Source organism: Pithys albifrons, chromosome 28 (assembly GCF_047495875.1).
Source record: "Pithys albifrons albifrons isolate INPA30051 chromosome 28, PitAlb_v1, whole genome shotgun sequence".
Taxonomy (NCBI): domain Eukaryota; kingdom Metazoa; phylum Chordata; class Aves; order Passeriformes; family Thamnophilidae; genus Pithys; species Pithys albifrons.
In genome coordinates, this window is record NC_092485.1 from 1,790,202 (window position 1) to 1,807,889 (window position 17,688).

At 57.6% G+C, this 17,688-nt stretch overlaps 1 protein-coding gene across 1 annotated transcript; it reads left to right on the plus strand.

Annotated features, from left to right (window-relative positions):
• Nucleotides 1–1,976: 1,976 nt before the first annotated feature.
• Nucleotides 1,977–17,014, plus strand: ARL8A (ARF like GTPase 8A). The gene is made up of 7 exons (XM_071578867.1): nucleotides 1,977–2,440; nucleotides 9,611–9,691; nucleotides 10,130–10,203; nucleotides 12,464–12,557; nucleotides 13,693–13,760; nucleotides 14,731–14,801; nucleotides 14,913–17,014. Exons 1-7 carry the CDS (start codon nucleotides 2,318–2,320, stop codon nucleotides 14,960–14,962), a joined length of 561 nt encoding a protein of 186 aa, XP_071434968.1. The 5' UTR covers nucleotides 1,977–2,317; the 3' UTR covers nucleotides 14,963–17,014.
• The last annotated feature ends 674 nt before the right edge of the window (nucleotides 17,015–17,688 follow it).

The following is a 17,688-nucleotide window of genomic DNA, read 5'->3' on the forward strand; positions in this document are numbered from 1 at the left end:
GAACACCAGGGACAATGTGGGACATGGGAGTGACATCTGTTTGTGCTGGTCCCCAGTCACCCAGGGGTTAAACTCTGAACCAGGGAACACAAGGATAAGCCACCCATCACCCACGTGGGCAGAGCCCTGACCATTCAGCTTCTTAAGGAACTTGGTTGAGCAACCACATCAAAACCTCCTGGGAATGTCAAATATGCTCTTGTCTGGAGAGGCCCTGGAGCAGTGCCTGCTCTTGCACAAGACTCTGCCCAGCCCCAAACTCCTGGCATGGAGACCATGGGGTGGCACACTGGGGGACAGCACTGCAGGGGTGCAGCCATGGGGAGCAGATCTGGTGTGTGCATCTCCACGTGTGCCACCACAGCTCCCCTGCAAGAACCAGAGCTTGGGGTCATGGTTCAAAGAAACAGCCAGGTGTGCCCCAACCTCTCAGGGCTGCTGTGAGACCCTCTGCCTGCTGGGTGCACCAGCCATCTCTGTAGGTGGGCACTCCCCAGCCAGTGCTGGAATAAAGGATCCAGCATAAGGGAATTGCAAACGGCCCTGAGTGTCAGCCCTCACTTTAGGATGGCCCCAATCCCACCTGGATGGAACCAAGCACTGAGCACCACGTGGGAAGGCACAGCCAGAACCTGGAGCAGCTCCACGTCCCCTCAAACCCAGCAGAGCTGAGAAGGGGCAAACAAGGGGCTTTCAAGTCTCTGAGCCCACCCTGATGGCTAAAGGCTGCTGTGGCAGCAGGCTGGTCCCAGGATGTCCAGGGTGTCCAAGGATATCCCACAGGGTGTCTGGGTGTACCGAGGTGTCCAGGGTGTCCCGGGGTGTCCAGAGTGTCCCAGGGTATCCCAGGGTGTCCAGGGTGTTCATGGTGTCCCAGGGTATCCCAGGGTGTCTGGGGTGTCCAGGGTGTTCCGGGGTATTTCAGGGTGTCTGGGGTGTCCCAAGTGCCCGTGGTGTCCCAGAATATCCCAGGGTGTCTGGGGTGTCCCAGGGTATCCCGGGGTATCCCAGGAGGTTCCGGGGTGTCCTAGAATGTCCATGGTATCCCAGGGTATCTCAGGATATCCCGGGTGTCTGGGGTGTCCCAGAACATCCCAGAGTGTCCATGGTGTCCCAGGGTATCCCAGGTGTCCGTAGTGTCCCAGAACATCTCAGGGTGTCCATGGTGTCCCAGGGTATCCCAGGCTATCCCAGGCTGTCCCGGGCTGTCCTGGGCTGTCCTGGGTGTCCAGGCTATCCCAGACTATCCCGTGTGTCCGGGCTGTCCTGGTTTATCCCAGGCTATCCCAGGCTGTCCCGGGCTGTCCTGGGTGTCAGGCTATCCCAGACTATCCCGTGTGTCCGGGCTGTCCTGGTTTATCCCAGGCTATTCCAGGCTGTCCCAGTCTATCCCAGGCTATCCCAGGCCGTCCCGGGCTATCCCAGGCTACCCCGGGTGTTCAGGTTGTCCAGGGCTATCCCGGGGTATCCCGGCTGTCCGGGCTATCCCAGGCTGTCCCGTGTGTCCAGGCTGTCCCGGACTATCCCAGGCTATCCCATGTGTCCGGGCTGTCCCGGTCTATCCCAGGCTATCCCGTGTGTCCGGCCTGTCCCGGTCTATCCCAGGCTATCCCATGTGTCCGGGCTGTCCCGGTCTATCCCAGGCTATCCCGTGTGTCCGGGCTGTCCCGGACTATCCCAGGCTACCCCGTGTGTCCGGGTTGTCCTGGTCTATCCCGGGTGTCCGGGGTATCCTAGGCTATCCCAGGCTATTCCGTGTGTCCGGGCTGTCCCGGTCTATCCCAGGCTATCCCGTGTGTCCGGGCTGTCCCGGTCTATCCCAGGCTATCCCGTGTGTCCGGGCTGTCCCGGTTTATCCCAGCCTGTCCCGGTCTATCCCGGGCTATCCCCGCGCCCGCTGCAGTGAGACCTCCGTGCCGGGAGGGGGCGCGGCAGTGGCGGCGCGGGGGCCGCACCCGGCGCGGGCGGTGCTGCGGAGGGCGCGGACAATACCGGGGCGGCGGCGGCGGCTCGGCCTCCATCGGCACCGACCGGGGCACTCCGGAGGCTCGGCCTTGCTCGGCCCCGCTCGGCTCGGCTCGGCTCGGCCACGCTCGGCTCGGCCCTACCCGGCTCCGCCCCGACTGGCCCCGCCCCGACTGGGCCTCGCTCGGCTCCGTTCGATTCGGCCTCTTGTCTCCCCGGCTCATCTCGGCGGGGCCCGGCTCGGTCCCCTTCGGCTCGGCTCGGCTCGGCTCGGCCCAGCTGGGCTCGGCTGCGCTCGGCCCGGCTCGGCTCCGCTCGGCCCCGCTCGGCGCGGCGCGGCCCGGCCGTCACCATGCTGGCGCTCTTCAACAAGCTGCTGGACTGGTTCCGGGCGCTGTTCTGGAAGGAGGAGATGGAGCTCACCCTGGTGGGGCTGCAGTACTCGGGCAAGACCACCTTCGTCAACGTCATCGCGGTGAGCCCCCCGGGGAACACCCGCAGCCCCCCAGCCCCGGGGACCAGCGGGGCCGTGTCCCCACCCCATTGCATCCCCCATTGCATCCCCCATTGCATCCCCCATTGCATCCCCCATTGCATCCCCCATTGCATCCCCTATTCCATCCTCCCCATTGCATCCCCCCATTCCATCCCCTATTCCATCCTCTATTCCATCCCCTATTCCATCCTCCCCATTGCATCCCCCCATTCCATTCCCCCATTCCATCCCCTATTCCATCCCCTATTCCATCCTCCCATTGCATCCCCCCATTGCATCCCCCATTTCATCCCCCCCATTGCATCCCCTATTCCAACCCCCATTCCATCCCCCCATTCCATCTCCTATTCCATCCCCCATTGCACCCCCCCATTGCATCCTCCCATTCCATCCTCCCGCATTGCACCCTATTTCACTCCTCATTGCACCCCCTCATTGCATATCCCCATTTCATCCCCCATTTCACCCCTCATTGCACCCCGATTGCACCCGCCCATTGCACCCCTCTTTGCATCCCCCCTTTGCAGTCCCCCCTTTCACCCCACATTGCACCCCCTCTTTCATTCCTCATTGCATCCCCCCATTGCACCCCGATTGCAGCCCCCCGGTTGCAGCCCTTGGGTGCTCCCCAGAGTGACTCCGCCCTGTTCCCAGACTGGAAATACATTTGAGAACTGAGGTGCAGGGTGGGATGGAGCGCCACGTGGAGTGCGAGGTGTGGGCTGGGGGCTGCAGGGTGCAGGCAGTGGGGTACAGTCTGGGGTGTGGGGTGCAGTGTGGGGTGCAGGCAGTGGGGTGCAGTGTGGGGTGTGGGGTGCAGTGTGGGGTGTGGGATGCAGTGTGGGGTGCAGGCAGTGGGGTACAGTTTGGGGGGTGGAGTGCAGTGTGGGGTGCAGACAGTGGGGTACAATCTGGGGTGTGGGGTGCAGTGTGGGGTGCAGGCAGTGGGGTACAGTTTGGGGTGTGGGGTGAGTTTGGGGTGCACAGTGCAGTGTGGGTTGCAGGCAGTGGGGCACAGTTAGGGGTACACAGTGCAGTGTGGGGTGCAGGCAGTAGGGTACAGTTTGGGGTGCACAGTGCAGTGTGGAGTAAGTTTGGGGTGCACAGTGCAGTGTGGGGTGCAGGCAATGGGGCACAGTTTGGGGTGTGGGGTGCAGGCAGTGGGATACAGTTTGGGGTGTGGGGTGCAGTGTGGGGTAAGTTTGGGGTGCACAGTGCAGTGTGGGGTGCAGGCAGTGGGATACAGCTTGGGGTGTGGGGTGCAGTGTGGGGTAAGTTTGGGGTGCACAGTGCAGTGGGGGGTGCAGGCAGTGGGATACAGCTTGGGGTGTGGGGTGCAGTATGGGGTAAGTTTGGGGTGTGGGGTGCAGTGTGGGATGTGGGGCACAGTTTGGAGTGCAGAATGCAGGTCCAGCAGCATCCAGAGGGTCCAGGCAATCCCCAGCATTTGTCCCCACGTCCCCAGAGCCGAGTGTGGCGCTTGGAGCTGCAGCCAGAGCAGGCCCTGGGGAATGCCCACGGTGCCCCCTGCCCTCCCTGGCCGGGGCTCTGCCGGTGGGCAGCAGGCAGTGCTGGTGCCCTGGGTGGGTGCTGCTGCTGCCCAGCATTGTGGCAGCCTCGGCGCTGGGAGCCGGGAAGCTCCTGCCCTCGTAGCGGCTGCAGCAGGAGCTTTGTCATCGTCCCAGCTGCCGCCGGCATGGGATGTGCAGGTTGGGGGCCTCGTGGTGACCCTGCTGGGCTCTGTGCCCGCTGGGTTTCATTGCCCAGGGGGTGACTGTAGGAGGTATTTGCCAGGTGACTTTCCTGTGGGTGCCAGGTGCTGTTGCAGCAGCACGAACTCCACACCTGAACAGGGCAGGGCCCATCCCACCCTGGGCTCTCCCCAGCTATGCTGCCTCATCCACGGGGTCCCTGAATCCAGCAGCCTGTCAGGAGCTGCATCCCAGAGCCCAGGGTGTGGTTTCACCCATAGAGATGCTCATTATAGTCTCACCTCTTGCTTTTTGGGTTGCTCTCACGCTCTCTGGATGTGGTGCTGCGAGGCAGGCAGATCCTGAAGGGTCAGGTTTGGGCTGTTCCCACGGAGTTTCATGGAGGGAGAAGGATGTGGTTCTTCCAGCTCCCCTGGTTCCCCTGCTGCCCCCTTTGTCCCTTCATGTTGCTCACTTAGTGCCATGGCTCCAAAGCACAGTGAGTGACTGCTGCTTGCTCGGGGTGCTGGAAGGTGCTGGGCTGTCAGAGGGGATTTTCAGCTCATTTGGAGGCTTCGTTGCATCAGTGCCCACCATGCTCTTCAGGAGGTTTCCCTTGGTGCCAGGTGCTGAGGGACAAAAACATCCTTCCTGAAGTGTCTGGAGGCAGAGGAAGGTCACCCTAAAATGTTTTTTCACCCTGGACATGATGGCACTCCTGCTCTTGAGCTGTTCTGCTGGAACACCCCTTAGTGCTCCAGGCTCCTGCTGGTTTGGTCCTCATCTTGCCCAGCTCCCTGTTCCCCACGTGCCTCCTCCTCTCCCAGCTGCAGATGGGGCTCAGCATGGGCTTCCTGGGGTTTACTTCTGCAAGTAAACACTTCATACTGTGGGCAAGGCCCCACCTGGAAGTCCCATGCACCAGAGCTCTCTCCTCTTAACCAGGATTGCTGGCTGAGGGATTTGGAGGAGTTACAGCAACTCTTGAAGGGGCTGAGGGTGGCACCATGGCCTGCTGGTGTGTCATGTCATGGTTGTGGTGGGATGTTTAACACCTTTGCAGGGCGGTCAGGCTCAGGATGCTGCTTGGCCTCTCAAGTTGTTTGGAAAGTTCAAGATTTGTGGCAGATAGACACAAAAAGGGGCACCAGCCTTTGAGAAAACGTCTTGGAAAGAAGGTGTTGAGGACAGTGAAATAGCAGCGTGACACAGAAAATGCCAAGTCAACAGGAACTGCCTGAGGAGGGTTGGAGGCGCCTGGTTTGGGGTGTTGCAATGGGAGTGTTGGAAGGGGAAATAGCTGTGATTTGTGCTTTGGGCTATAATTTAGCTTTGGGGAAGGGAAAAACCTGAACTGAGAAGTTCAGGGGATTTTGGCATTGTTGGAGAGATCTTACAAGAAGTCTCCGTGGTGCAAGTTGTGCTTTCCATCCCTCAGAGCAATGCTGGGGCTGGAGCTGCTCTAAGGGGGTTGGCACTGTCCTTGTCTTCCAGGATTTTTAGCTGCACCTGACTGAAAAATGCTGGTTGCCTGGAAGGTGGGTGGTTCCCTCCAGCAGTCAGAGCTGTGGTTGTGCCAGGCAAGGCCTTTGCTGAAGGCAGCCACTGTCAGGGGTGACTCCTCCTGGGTTACCTGTGGGGGTACCTTCATTTTCCAGAGCTTATTTTTATTTTTCCTGGCTCTTGGGAGCTGAGGCCTGAAGTCCTGCCTGGAAAGAGGGCTGAAAGCTGTAAACACACCTGATGCACACCTGGAGCCAGTGGGCTTTTAGCTTCTTTTTCCCCAGTCTGGCACTGAGGAGGGTGACTCAAGGGTGTTGTTTGCTCTTCAGCAGGTGCTGGGGCTCCAAACCTGTTGGTGCAGGCTATGATTAGACCAAGAGAGTGTGTTGCTGCTTTTTAACATCACCACACATTCTACCTGTGCTAGAGCCTTCAGGGGAGCAGAGCCACAGGTGCCAGGGTGTCAGACCTGCATGGTGGAGGGTGTGGGGCACCATCCTGTGCTTTAGCCCTGCTCAGAAAGGGCAAGAGGAAACATGGAGGTCCTAGACTGAGTTCAGCAGAGGCTATGAAGGTGCTGAGGGGACTGGAGCATCTCTGTTACAAGGACAGGCTGAGGGAGCTGGGCCTGCTCAGCTTGAAGAAGAGATACCTGAGAGGGGACCTCATTGATGTCTGTCAGTATCTGCAGGGGAGGTGTCAGAGGATGGACCAGGCTCTGCTCACAGGACAAGAGGCAACAAGCAGGAACTGATGCACAGGAAGTTTCACCTGAACACGAGGAAGAACTTCTTTACTGTATGGGTGAGCAGGCACTGAAAAGGCTGCCCAGAGTGTGGGGTCTGGATGCAGCCCTTTGCCATGTGCTCTGGGATGATCCTGCTTGAGCAGAGAGATTGGACCAGATGCCCCACTGTGGTCCCTTCCAACCTCACCCTTTCTGTGAAACCATATCAGCTTCATAATGTGGCATCAGGTAGGATGATGGATGCCCTGGCAGGTGCCAGCTCTCCTGACAGTGCTGCCAGTGGAGGCATGTCCCAGTAGTGGCTGGGAGGACTGCAGAGCTCAGAGCCTGCTGCCACCCATCCCTGGAGAGCCACTGACCCCTTTACTGGCCTTGAGTGCCTGAGCTTGGGAAGGGAGGTGCAGCTCCAGGTCTGCAAGGTCTCCAGGATTTGCTGGAGAGGTAGAGATGCTGGTGAAGGTGCTGAGGGAGAATCAGGGAGATGTTCTGATGCCTGCCTCTCCAGGTAACTCTGGATGTGCCTCTTGCATGGGGTCTGGCAGAGCCAGAGTGCATGGGAGGTCAACGTGGGTCTTCATGCTGCCTTGTCATCCTCCTGCCCCCACATGCAGTGCTTGGACCCTCCACGGGTGTGTCTTTCCACCTGAGCTTTATAATACAGAAGGTGGTAGGTTTTCTGAGGATTTCTCTGTGTTTCTGGAAGAGAAGAACAATCTGGATGGGTCATGGTCTTGCATTGCTGCTGCAAGCTCTGCCAGCATAAACCAAGAAAAATGGACTGTGGTGCTTTTCCAAGATCATAGAATCATAGAATGGTTTTGGTTGGAAGAGGCCTTTAAAGATCACCTTGTCCAACACCCCCTGCCAGGGGGCATCTTCCACTAGACCAGGGACATCTTCCACTAGACCAGGTTGCTCCAAGCCCTGTCCAACCTGACCATGAACATTTCCTTGGATGGGGCAGCCACAGCTTCTCTGAGCAACCTGTGCCAGGGCCCCACCACTCACATCATTAAAAATTTTCTCCTTATGTCTAGTCTGAATCTCCCCTCTTTTAGTTTAGAACCATTGGCCTTTGTGAACTCCACAAGGTTTGCACAGACCCACCTCGGAGGCCTGTCCAGGAGGTTCAGGATGCCACCCCTTCCCTCCAGCATTCTGATTGCACCACACAGCTGAGTGTCCTCAGCACCTTCATCCCATTGTCCTTGTCACCAACAGAGATATGACAACTCTGTCATGATAGCATCCCTGACCAGACATTGCTGCAACTCTTACAGGGAACTGCTGGCCTCCCTCAGAGTTGAGTCTGTCCTTGGGGAGCTGCTGGGAGCATCTTGCAGAGAGTTTGGTCAGCACAGCCTCAGCTTTGGGTTGTGATGCAGTGCTGAAGAAGCAAAAGCAGCCCAAGGATTTTCCCTTTCATCTGAGGAACCTTATTTTTGTGAAAGAAACTGAGCTTCAGTGATGCTGTGCTCTTAAAATATGTCCATTAGCTGCATTGCAGGGAGTGGGATGGATCATCCTACCTGGCTCAGGTGGGCTCACAGCAGTGTTGGCCATGCCGGTGTCACCTGGGCTGTAGGGCCAGCACATGCATGGCCTGGCTGCTGTCCCCAGATCCCATTTTAGCTTGAGATACCCATTGCTCTGGAGATGGGACCTGTGGGATCAGGGAGGGCAGCACAGCCTGGTTCAGCTGCATAGCGTTGCAGGGAGCAGGCCTAGGAGGGGCCTCTGAGTTTCCCACCATGATCGTGGCCTGGGATGGCCTGTTTTGGATGGCTCAGCTGGGTCTTTGTTGCCCCCTTGGCCATGAGCAGGCTGGAGGCAGGTGCTGTGGTGGGGGAAGGATTTGGGGCAGGGAGCAAGGCTGTGTCCCACTCATGGAGACATTCTCTCTCCCACCCATGGAGGAAAGAAGAGGTGTCTCCTCACTCTTGCAGCCTGTCCCTTCCTGGAATAAGCTTCCATCCACCTGACCCATGTCTTGGATGGCTCTTGCACAGTCAGCAGATCCTGTGATGTGGTCTGGGATCCCTGAGGGAGGTGCCTGCAGCTTCCAAGACCTCTTCATTAATTTCTCTCTGTGCCTGCTGATCAAAGCCTGTGGATTTCTTAATTCCATAAAGCCAAGTTGTGTATTGAACCTCAGTCCACAGGCAGCATCCCCTGTGCATCCCTGTCTGCTTCCCCTACTCTCCCCACACCCTTCCCTGCCATTCCCCACAGTGGTTTCTGGGTGCAGCATGGTCTGGACACCCCTTGGTTGCTGGGTTTTGCTGCTGGATGCAAAAGGGAAATGAAAAAAGGAAGCAGTGTGTATTGCAGAGACACTGGAAGAGGTCAGGAAAACCCTGGGGACTTGGTGATGTGGTGGGTCTGGAGGAGCCGTTGGCTCAACCAGGCACAAAAATCTGCTTATCAGAAAGTAGTGTAAATTGCCTTCCTGTTTTGAGGTTTGTGTTAACTAAGAGAAAACGCAGAAAAGACCTCAAGAAACTGAGGTTTTTAAGAGCTGCAAGGATGAGTTTGGGCATGGTTGGTGGTTCCTGCAGGTTCTGACACTGATGGCCAAAACCCTCATATCTGGGTTATCCTGGTGGTCAAACCCTCTTCTCTGTTGGCTCCCCAGCATTCCACAGGTGAGGCCTCCCACTAGAGTATAGACAGGCAATAAACCTGCTCTGAGTCCCAGGGAGGCTGCTGGAGGCAGCAGGTGAAGGGCTGTGGCAGCTCCTGTGTCTTAACCCAAAGATGCCACATCACTGCTGGGACTGCCCAGAACATCCCTCTGTGCTGCTCCACCTGGGACTGCAGTGCTGGAATTTGAGCAGCAAACTGGAAGGTGGAGTGGGCTTTAGCAGACCCTCTGGTGTGGTGCTGGGCTTGTGGGCTAGATGGGCCAGCATTAGGAGAGGGATGCTTCCAGCTCACTGTTCCCACAAGCCCAACCTGTTCTGCAGCAGTGCTGGGATGCTGCAGATCCACAGGAATTTCCTGCATCTGGTGCACCTCAGAGCTGCTCTGCTGGAGAAAGCATGGCAGTAGCTCTTGGAGATGGGGGACAGGGGCCCTTTGTGACCCCCACATTCCCCAGCACAGGCAGGATGCAGGGCTGGGAGACCAGTGCAGGTGCCCTGCTGGGTTGGGCTGCCTGGCCACGTTCCTCTGCCTCCTAACGCTGTCTCACCTCGTTCCTTGCAGTCTGGACAGTTCAATGAAGACATGATCCCCACAGTGGGCTTCAACATGAGGAAGATCACCAAGGGCAATGTTACCATAAAGGTAAGATACAGATGTTAATGCTGGTGAGGGCTCTTGGGATGAAAGATGGAAGGAAGGGAGATTGGTGGCTCTTCTGCTGGAGGTTGAAGGATTCCAGGGACTGCAGCTGCATCTGGAAATTCTGGGATCGTTAAGGTTGGAAAATCCCTCTGAGATTATCAAGTTCAACTGTTTCCCCAGTGGGCATGGGGAGGTGCACCCAGCTTAGGCCAGGGGGTCCCTCCATGCCAGCAGAGCCACCCCACACTACAGCTGCCTTTCCTGAGGTATCTCCTTGCCTTGTCGAGTCGGGCGCTTCCTCACTGAAGAGAAGGGAATGGGGCTGGGTTTGGTGGATGGCCAGAATGCCCTGGGTGGTCACATGGGGAAGGAATGGTTTGGGCAGGACTGTGGGGTGATGGGCAGGACACTGGAGTAACCACAATGTCCCTGTCACAGCTTTGGGACATCGGGGGCCAGCCACGGTTCCGCAGCATGTGGGAGCGATACTGCCGCGGAGTGAGTGCCATTGTGTGAGTATCCTGAGCAGCCAGAGCTCCATCATCACCCCCACACTGGTGCTGAGCCTCCCCACTGGGTGGGGGCACAGTCCCACCCACCCCAGGGTGCTGGGCTGCAGGGAGACCTGCAGTGCCTTTGCTGGTGGAGCCAGACACCTGTGTCAGGAGTTGGAATCACTGAATTATCATGGAATCATTAAGGTTGGAAAAGGTCTCTAAGATCAAGACCAACTGTTACACCAGCACTAAACCATGTCCCCAGATGTTTTTTTAAACAATTCCAGGGATGGTGATTCCACCAGCCTATTCCAGTGCCTGACCACCCCTTCAGGGAAGAAATTTTCCCTCATATCCAATCTAAACCTTCTCTGGTACAACTTGAGGCTGTTTCCTCTGGTCCTGTCACTTGTTACCTGGGACAAAGAGGCTCACCCCCACCTGGCTCCACCTTCCTGTCAGGGAGTTGGAGGGAGTAAGAAGGTCCTCCCTGAGCCTCCTTTTTCTTCAGATGCTCCCCCAGGGAGTGGTGCCCCCATGGGCTTTGGGCATAGGGCAGCCAGCTCCTCCCAGGCTGTGGCAGGTCCTTCCCTTCCAGCATCACTCAGTCCAGCTCTGTTCCTCAGATCTTACCCTTCCAGGCTTCCATGTTTCCTCTGTGCTGGCTCTCACCACAGGGGCTGAGCAAAGCCCAGCCATGGGGCTCAGCCCTTCCCCGAGGCCGATTTCCAGGTCGGGGCATTTCTGTGCTGCCAGATGAATCTTGTGCTGAGAGCAGGAGTCTCAGTGCAAGTCTCACTACTGAGCCAGCAAATCTGAGTGTCCCTGCACATCCCCTGCTTGCAAATGCTGCAGTAAGAGCAAGCCCAGGGAGTTCAGGCTCGAGGTGAGCACAGCAAGGCACTCATAGGAAGCAGGTTGCCTGCTTCAAAGGATAAATACTGATCCTGAGACACCACACTGGGGTTACTTAAACCCAGTCCTGCTCCAAAGGTCAAATACTTATCCCAGGAAACCATGTTAGGGCTACTTAAACACAGTCAGAAAATCAGATTTATGGGATCTCCCCCAACTGACCATGCCCTGGGATTTGAAGGGCGGGTTTCTGTGCTGGCCCTCCCACCTGTAAGCCTTGGGAGGTAAGGAAGAGTGCAGGGCTGCTTGTCCTGTGTGTGGGGACAGTGGTGTCTGCTCTTACCCTTGCTGATTGTCACTGTGGTGAAACATGGCCTTGACACTTTTTATTACAACGACAAAAATGCTGGAAATGACAAAATCTCTGTCTTTTCACTCCTTTTGCTGCCTCCTTCCATAATGTCATAATTTTAGCTCAGATGTTGAGAGGAAATGAAAGGAGACCTGTCGGCATCCCAGTCATGCTCCAATCTGCCCTCCTCACCCTGGGCTGTGTCATGTCCCTTTTTCCTTGCCCTCAGCCCTCCCACCTGCCCCACATGCCAAGGGCTTGGGGCAGTGCCTGGGGGTGTTTCTCCCTCTCATCACAGCTGTTCCCATTTTCCTGTGTTATGCTCTTCAGTAGTTAAAGGTCTTTTCCTATTTTTAAATAGCACCCCAAGGCCTGATGAGCTGTATGTTGTTTCTCACTTCTTCTCTGCCAGCTTCTTGGTCTTTGAAATCAAGGCTACTTTGATTAGTTCCTCACTCAATGTTTTGGCTTCACTGACATCCTTTGCAGGATGAGTGTCAGCCTATAATAGTGAAATCCTTCCCCAAATTTCCCCATCTTCTCAGAGCAGCATTGAGCATTGCTGACCCCTGGTTTCATGTCCATTTTCTCTGTGGCCCTTCCCGTGATTACTCCATTGATGGGACAAGCAGGTTCTTCCCCCTCCTGGGTCAATGTCTCCTCTCCATCATCAGCTCCTCTTGCCTGCTCCACTTGTCCTCTATCCTGGGTATCTCCGTGGGAGCTGCCATGTGCACCTGAGCTTCATTGGGTGCTTGTGTCCTGCAGCTTCTCCTGCCCAGGCTTCCCTTGCACAGCCTGTTCCTGCTGTCAGCAGGTGGACACCTGCAGGGACAGGGGCAGGGTGGTCACCCACTCCCCTGGGAGGGGCTTGTCTTATAGCCATCCTTGGGAAAAGGGCTCTTGGCAAAAGGATCCTGTTATCCACTACCTCAGTGCTTTGGTCCAGTCTCCAGTGGGAGCAGTGAGCTGGCATGGGAGGAGATTTGGGATGGCACAGACTTCAAGCACAGCACCAGGGCGTGGGGACTTGGGCACCTGTGCTTAGGGTTGTCCCTTCCCTTGCAGGTACATGGTGGATGCTGCTGACCAGGAGAAGATAGAGGCCTCCAAGAATGAACTGCACAACCTGCTCGATAAGCCGCAGCTCCAAGGCATCCCGGTGAGCTGCTGCCTCTGTTGGTCCCCACAGCCACTCATCATCCCGAGGCTGGGGACTGCCAGGGCTTGCAGAGCACACTGAGGGAGGGGATCCACTTCCTTGAGAGGGGTCCCTTCCCCACTGCACTCCTGAGGGGAATTTCTAGGCCAGAGATGGGCCAAGCAACAGAGAGGGAGCTTTAGGGCAGGGAGCACAGCCCAGACCTCCATGTGTGTAGTCTGTCCTCTCATGGATTTGGGCTAATTTATGGTGTGACATTAAGGTCCTGTCTCCTGGGAACTGATGGGTTGCTGGGCTCTGATATGTGCAGGAAGTGGGACATGGTGCAGCATGAGGCACACAGCATGTGCCAGGGTGGGATGTATATGGAGCACCCCAAACCAGCATCCTCTGAGAAGAGCTAACTGAGGATCTTGCCACAGATCCCAAACATCCACTGCCAGCTACATTAAGCTCCTGCTGTAGTTGTAGCCCTCTGAACACTCTCTTCTGGGAACAAACCTCTGGATTGAAACAGGGAAGTGCTGCATCCTGTGCTGCTGCAGGGCCCTGGCTCACCCCTGGATGGTGGCCCAGCCTCAGCACTGCCCTGGTCAGGTGATGGTCATGTGGGCGCTCCGGAAGAAAAAACCAGTCCTGCTGGGTGGTTGTGTTCCCTGCACAGTCTGAGAATGCCTTTGTGGATGTGAAAAGCCTTGAAATCAGGAGGGATCAGTGGCTGGCACTAACAACTGGTGCTGGTTTGTGCTGGCTGCTCATGTAGTGGTTCTGCCTGGCACTCACAGCTTACTCCTGCTGGTAATGTCAGGTTTATTCATTTCACTTGACTTTTTGCTCAAAGACAGCAAGAGGCTCCTGGGAGAACATCCTACGTGGCACAGGAGATGCTGGTGCCCTTCAGGGAGGATGTACTGTGGGGCCATCTCCTCACTGGGAGTAGAGAGTACATAGGAGATGCTGTGCACTGGCTAATTAAGGCAGTTAATTGAAATGCTCTGCCTCCTGATTGCTGCTGAAGGTGGTTTGTCCATCTGAGACATCCTGGTGGAGTGGCTAGGGCTGTCTTGTATCACAAGCAGGCTCTGCTTCTGGGTGGCAGCTGGGAGCTTCAGGTGTCCCCTGTCCCACCCTGCAGGTCCTCGTCCTGGGGAACAAGCGGGACCTGCCCGGTGCCTTGGATGAGAAGGAGCTCATTGAGAAGATGTAAGTCTGCTGGTGGCCATGTCCCCACCATCACAGCCACCCATCTGGGGTGGCATTGCGGTGCCCAGAGTGGGCTGGCAGGGCTGGGTAGCTGAGGACATCTGAGGTGACACCTTGTGGAGACAAGGAGGAGTTGGAGCCACCAGTGCCAGGACTGAGTCCTGCGTGCCACACGGTGGCGTGTGGGCCTGGCACAGCGTGGTGCTGGACAGTGGGACTGGACTCCCCAGGGATACCTCACTGAGCAGTGGGACTGGGCTCCCCAGGGATACCTCAGTGGACAGTGGGACTGGGCTCCCCAGGGATACCTCACTGGGCAGTGGGACTGGGCTCCCCAGGGATACCTCACTGGACAGTGGGGTCCCCAGGGGTGTCACTGTGGGTGCTGGAGCTGCGTTCCTGGGGGATGCTGCTCTGGTCACTCTCCCATGGTTCTGCACCACTCATGGCATAGGCACTGCTCACCCAACAGCCCTGGGGACCAGGAGGTTGGACACCATCCACATTCCTGTCCCTTCACCCTTTGCTGTGCCAGGGTGTGGCCTGCCCTGCTACTCCTGCCCCTCCCCACAGAGGGGATCTGGGGTGCTGCCCTGACTCACAGCATCTCATCCCCTCCAGCCATGCCTTGGAGCAGCCCTGGACTGTGGGCATGTGTGCAGCTCCTTTGCTGCCATTCCTGTGCTGCTCCCAAAACCTCCCTGCCCCTGTGGCTGTAGGGCTGAAGGGTAGCTGTGAAATTCTGTGGGCAGTCTCTCTTCTGGGGTTACATCCCTCCTGCCCCACGACATAGTTCCCAAACCACCTCTGCCCCTCATGCAGCTCATGCCCCACATCCAGCTCTTGGGGAGCCACTGCCCCTTCAGTGTGCCCTGTTTTGGAGGTCTCTTCAAGGGCTGTCTGGAGGTGCCCCCCATGGCTGCCCCACACAGCCCAGGGTCTGCAGCCAGCACTTGCTCCTCTCCCACAGGAACCTCTCTGCCATCCAGGACCGAGAGATCTGTTGCTATTCCATCTCCTGCAAAGAAAAGGACAACATTGGTGAGTGCTGGGGTGCAGTGGGGCAGGGCAGCCCGTGTTTTGCCCAGGGGTTTGCCCAGAAGGGGGTGACAGCCAGGGGGAAAGGCTTTAAGTGTCCCCTTGCCTCTGCAGACATCACCCTACAGTGGCTTATCCAGCACTCGAAGTCCAGGCGAAGCTGAGATCCCGCGGGCTTGGCTCGGATTGGGAAGATGCCATTGTACAAGCCCATGCCCCTCTCTCCTGCTCTGTCCCTCCAGCTCTCTTCTCTAGATGGGTATTTTTAGGGGACCCCAGACTCTGCTCATGTTGGGGCAGAGTCCTTGTTTTTATTGTAAAGAAGATGTCTGACTACCTTCCTCTCCTCCGCTCCCCTCTCGTCCCCTCCCCTCTCTCCCTCTCTCCCTCCATTTTGGCACTGTTCTGTTGTTGTCTGTGTATACAGTATATATATATGTATATATATTTTAATTTTTTAATTTAAGGGATAGTGCTGTTACTAAACTGGGCCCTGTGAGCAGTAGGAAAGCTGGGGCTCCCCACTGCCAGCTGAGGGTCAGCGCTGGGAAGAAGAGGGTGGTAGCAGAAGGCAGTCCTTGAGGATGGGACTGTGCCAGCTGCAGGAAGGTCCCCTGGGGCTCCATCTTCCCTTCTCTGGGTGTCCTGCCACTACCTCCAGGCAGAGACCACCCTGGGGGTGTTGGGAGGTGCCCACCTTGCCCTGCCTTAGCTTTAGCCCTGTGGGCAGGGTCTGGGTGAGGGGGTGATGCTGCCCCTGGGCTCCTCGCCCCTCCAGGGGACAGGGATTAGTCATAGGCCACTGCAATCATCTTCCCTCCATTCCTCTGACTGACATGCCACTGCCCCAACACCTCCTTGGAGCCCAGGGCCACCTGTCCCTCTGCCCCACATGTCCCCTGCTCCTGTGCCTGTGCCGAATTCTGCCCCACTGCCTAGCCTGGATGCTCGGGGTGAGCTGATCTGTGGGACTGGTGCCAGTGCAGGGGACCCAGCAATACCAGCAGCCCCTGGGGATGCAGGGGGCTGGCTCCTGCCACCCAGCTGCCCCACTGTTGGCTCAGCCCCCTGTAGCCTCCTGGGGTGGCTGCCCTAGCTCCCCATGTGCCAAATGGCATCACCCGTGCCTGGCTGGGGCTGCTGGCTCTGCTCTGGCTGGGGACATCCTTTGGGGATGCCAGGGAGGGAGGGGCACAGGGAGGCACCTGGGGGCACACTCAGAGCATCTGTGCACCCTCAGCACTGCTCACCAGAGCCAGGGAAGTTCTCCCTGTGCCTGTTCCCCATGTCCTGCTCCCCATTCTCTGCTCCCCCTTCCCTACTTCCTGTGCCCTGCTCCCCATGCCATGTTCCCTATTCCCTGCTCCCCATTCCCTACTTCCCACTGCCCTGCTCCCCATGCCCTGCTTCCCATGCCCTGCTCCCCATGCCCTGCTTCCCATGCCCTGCTCTCCATGCCCTGCTTCCTATTCCCTGCTCTCCACTCCCTGCTGCCCATGTCCTGCTCCCCAATCCCTGCTGCCTGTGCCCTGCTCCCCATGCTCTGCTGCCCCTGCCCTGCTCTCCAATCCCTGCTGCCCATGCCCTGCTCCCTATTCCCTACTCCCTGTGCCACCCCCTGTGCTGCTGCCCTGTCTGGGGGACATGGGACCCGTGGGGCAGGGGCCAATGTGGCTTGTGGGCACCGCAGTTGGCTGCTTGTCTGCAGGTGGTGGGAGGATGAGGGGAGGTTTTTGGGGTGAGGAAAGCTGTGGCTGGCTGTGTCATGTGGTGATTTGTTGGGGCTCTGCAGGTGCAGCCTGGGGGCCCAGGCAGATTGTTTGGGGGGCAGTTTTTGGGGACTCAGCTGTGCTGGGAGGTCACTGGAGGGTGGGTGTGCAGGGGGGAGGCAGCTGCCAGTCCCAGTGTGGGCTGGGGCACAGGGTGGGGGTGGCTGGGGGGGCTGTAGAGCCCCTCTCAGCCTCTTCCCACTCAGCTCTGGGGTATCAGGCCAGGGGTTTATCTTCTGTTCTTGTTTTTGCAGAATTGCACAAAGAGAGGTTTCTTTTTGTTGTTTTGGGTTTTTTTAATTTAATAACTTGTAAAGTGTTGTCAACCCCCTCTCCCACTTTTTTTTTAAAGATATTTTGGCTCAGATTTGACCTCTGTTGGGAAATGATTCTTGTAACTGTACAATTTTTTTTGCCTCCTAATAATAAATTAACAATTTTGCGTTGGGGGTGTGGTTGCAGTCACGTTACTTCCTCAACATCCTTAATTCCTCTCTATTGCTGCCACCCATTCCTCGGGGCCCTGCCCAGAATGGGGGTCCCTCCCCCAGGCAGCACTGGGCATCTCTGTGGTCATGCTCACCCAAGAGGGGCTGGAGCCACCTCTGATGGCTCTGGATGTCTCATTTCCTTGGCCTGGGTGCCAAGACCAGCTCTGTCTGTGGCCACTGTTACTGCCAGACCTTCCTCTGTCCCTGTCATGTACCAGAACTGCTGCCTGTCTGAGTTTGGAGCAGGAGGGCTGCCCCCTCTTCCTGCCCCCTCCTGCTGCTGGGGTCCCCCTGCCCCATGTCCTTTGGGGGTGGCCTCCTGCCCCATATTCCCTGGGGGCTGTGGCCATTGCTGTGGGGGTCCCTCCACCCTGTGGTGCCTGCCCTGTGCCTGGCAGGTGCTCGGGCAGCAGGCTGGGAGCCCGTGGGGTGCTGTGCCTGCTGTGGGGCCATGTGCTGCCACAGCCCATGGTGCTGGTGCTGCCTGCCCCGCCTCTGCCCCCCGCCCGCGCTTCCCCTCCCCACACATCCAGCCCCGTGGGGCCCCAGCACAAGCCCAGCTTTGTTTGCCCTTGGCCCTGGCTCAGGACTGGGAGACGTGGACCAGGCACATGAGAGATGCCGCCCTCC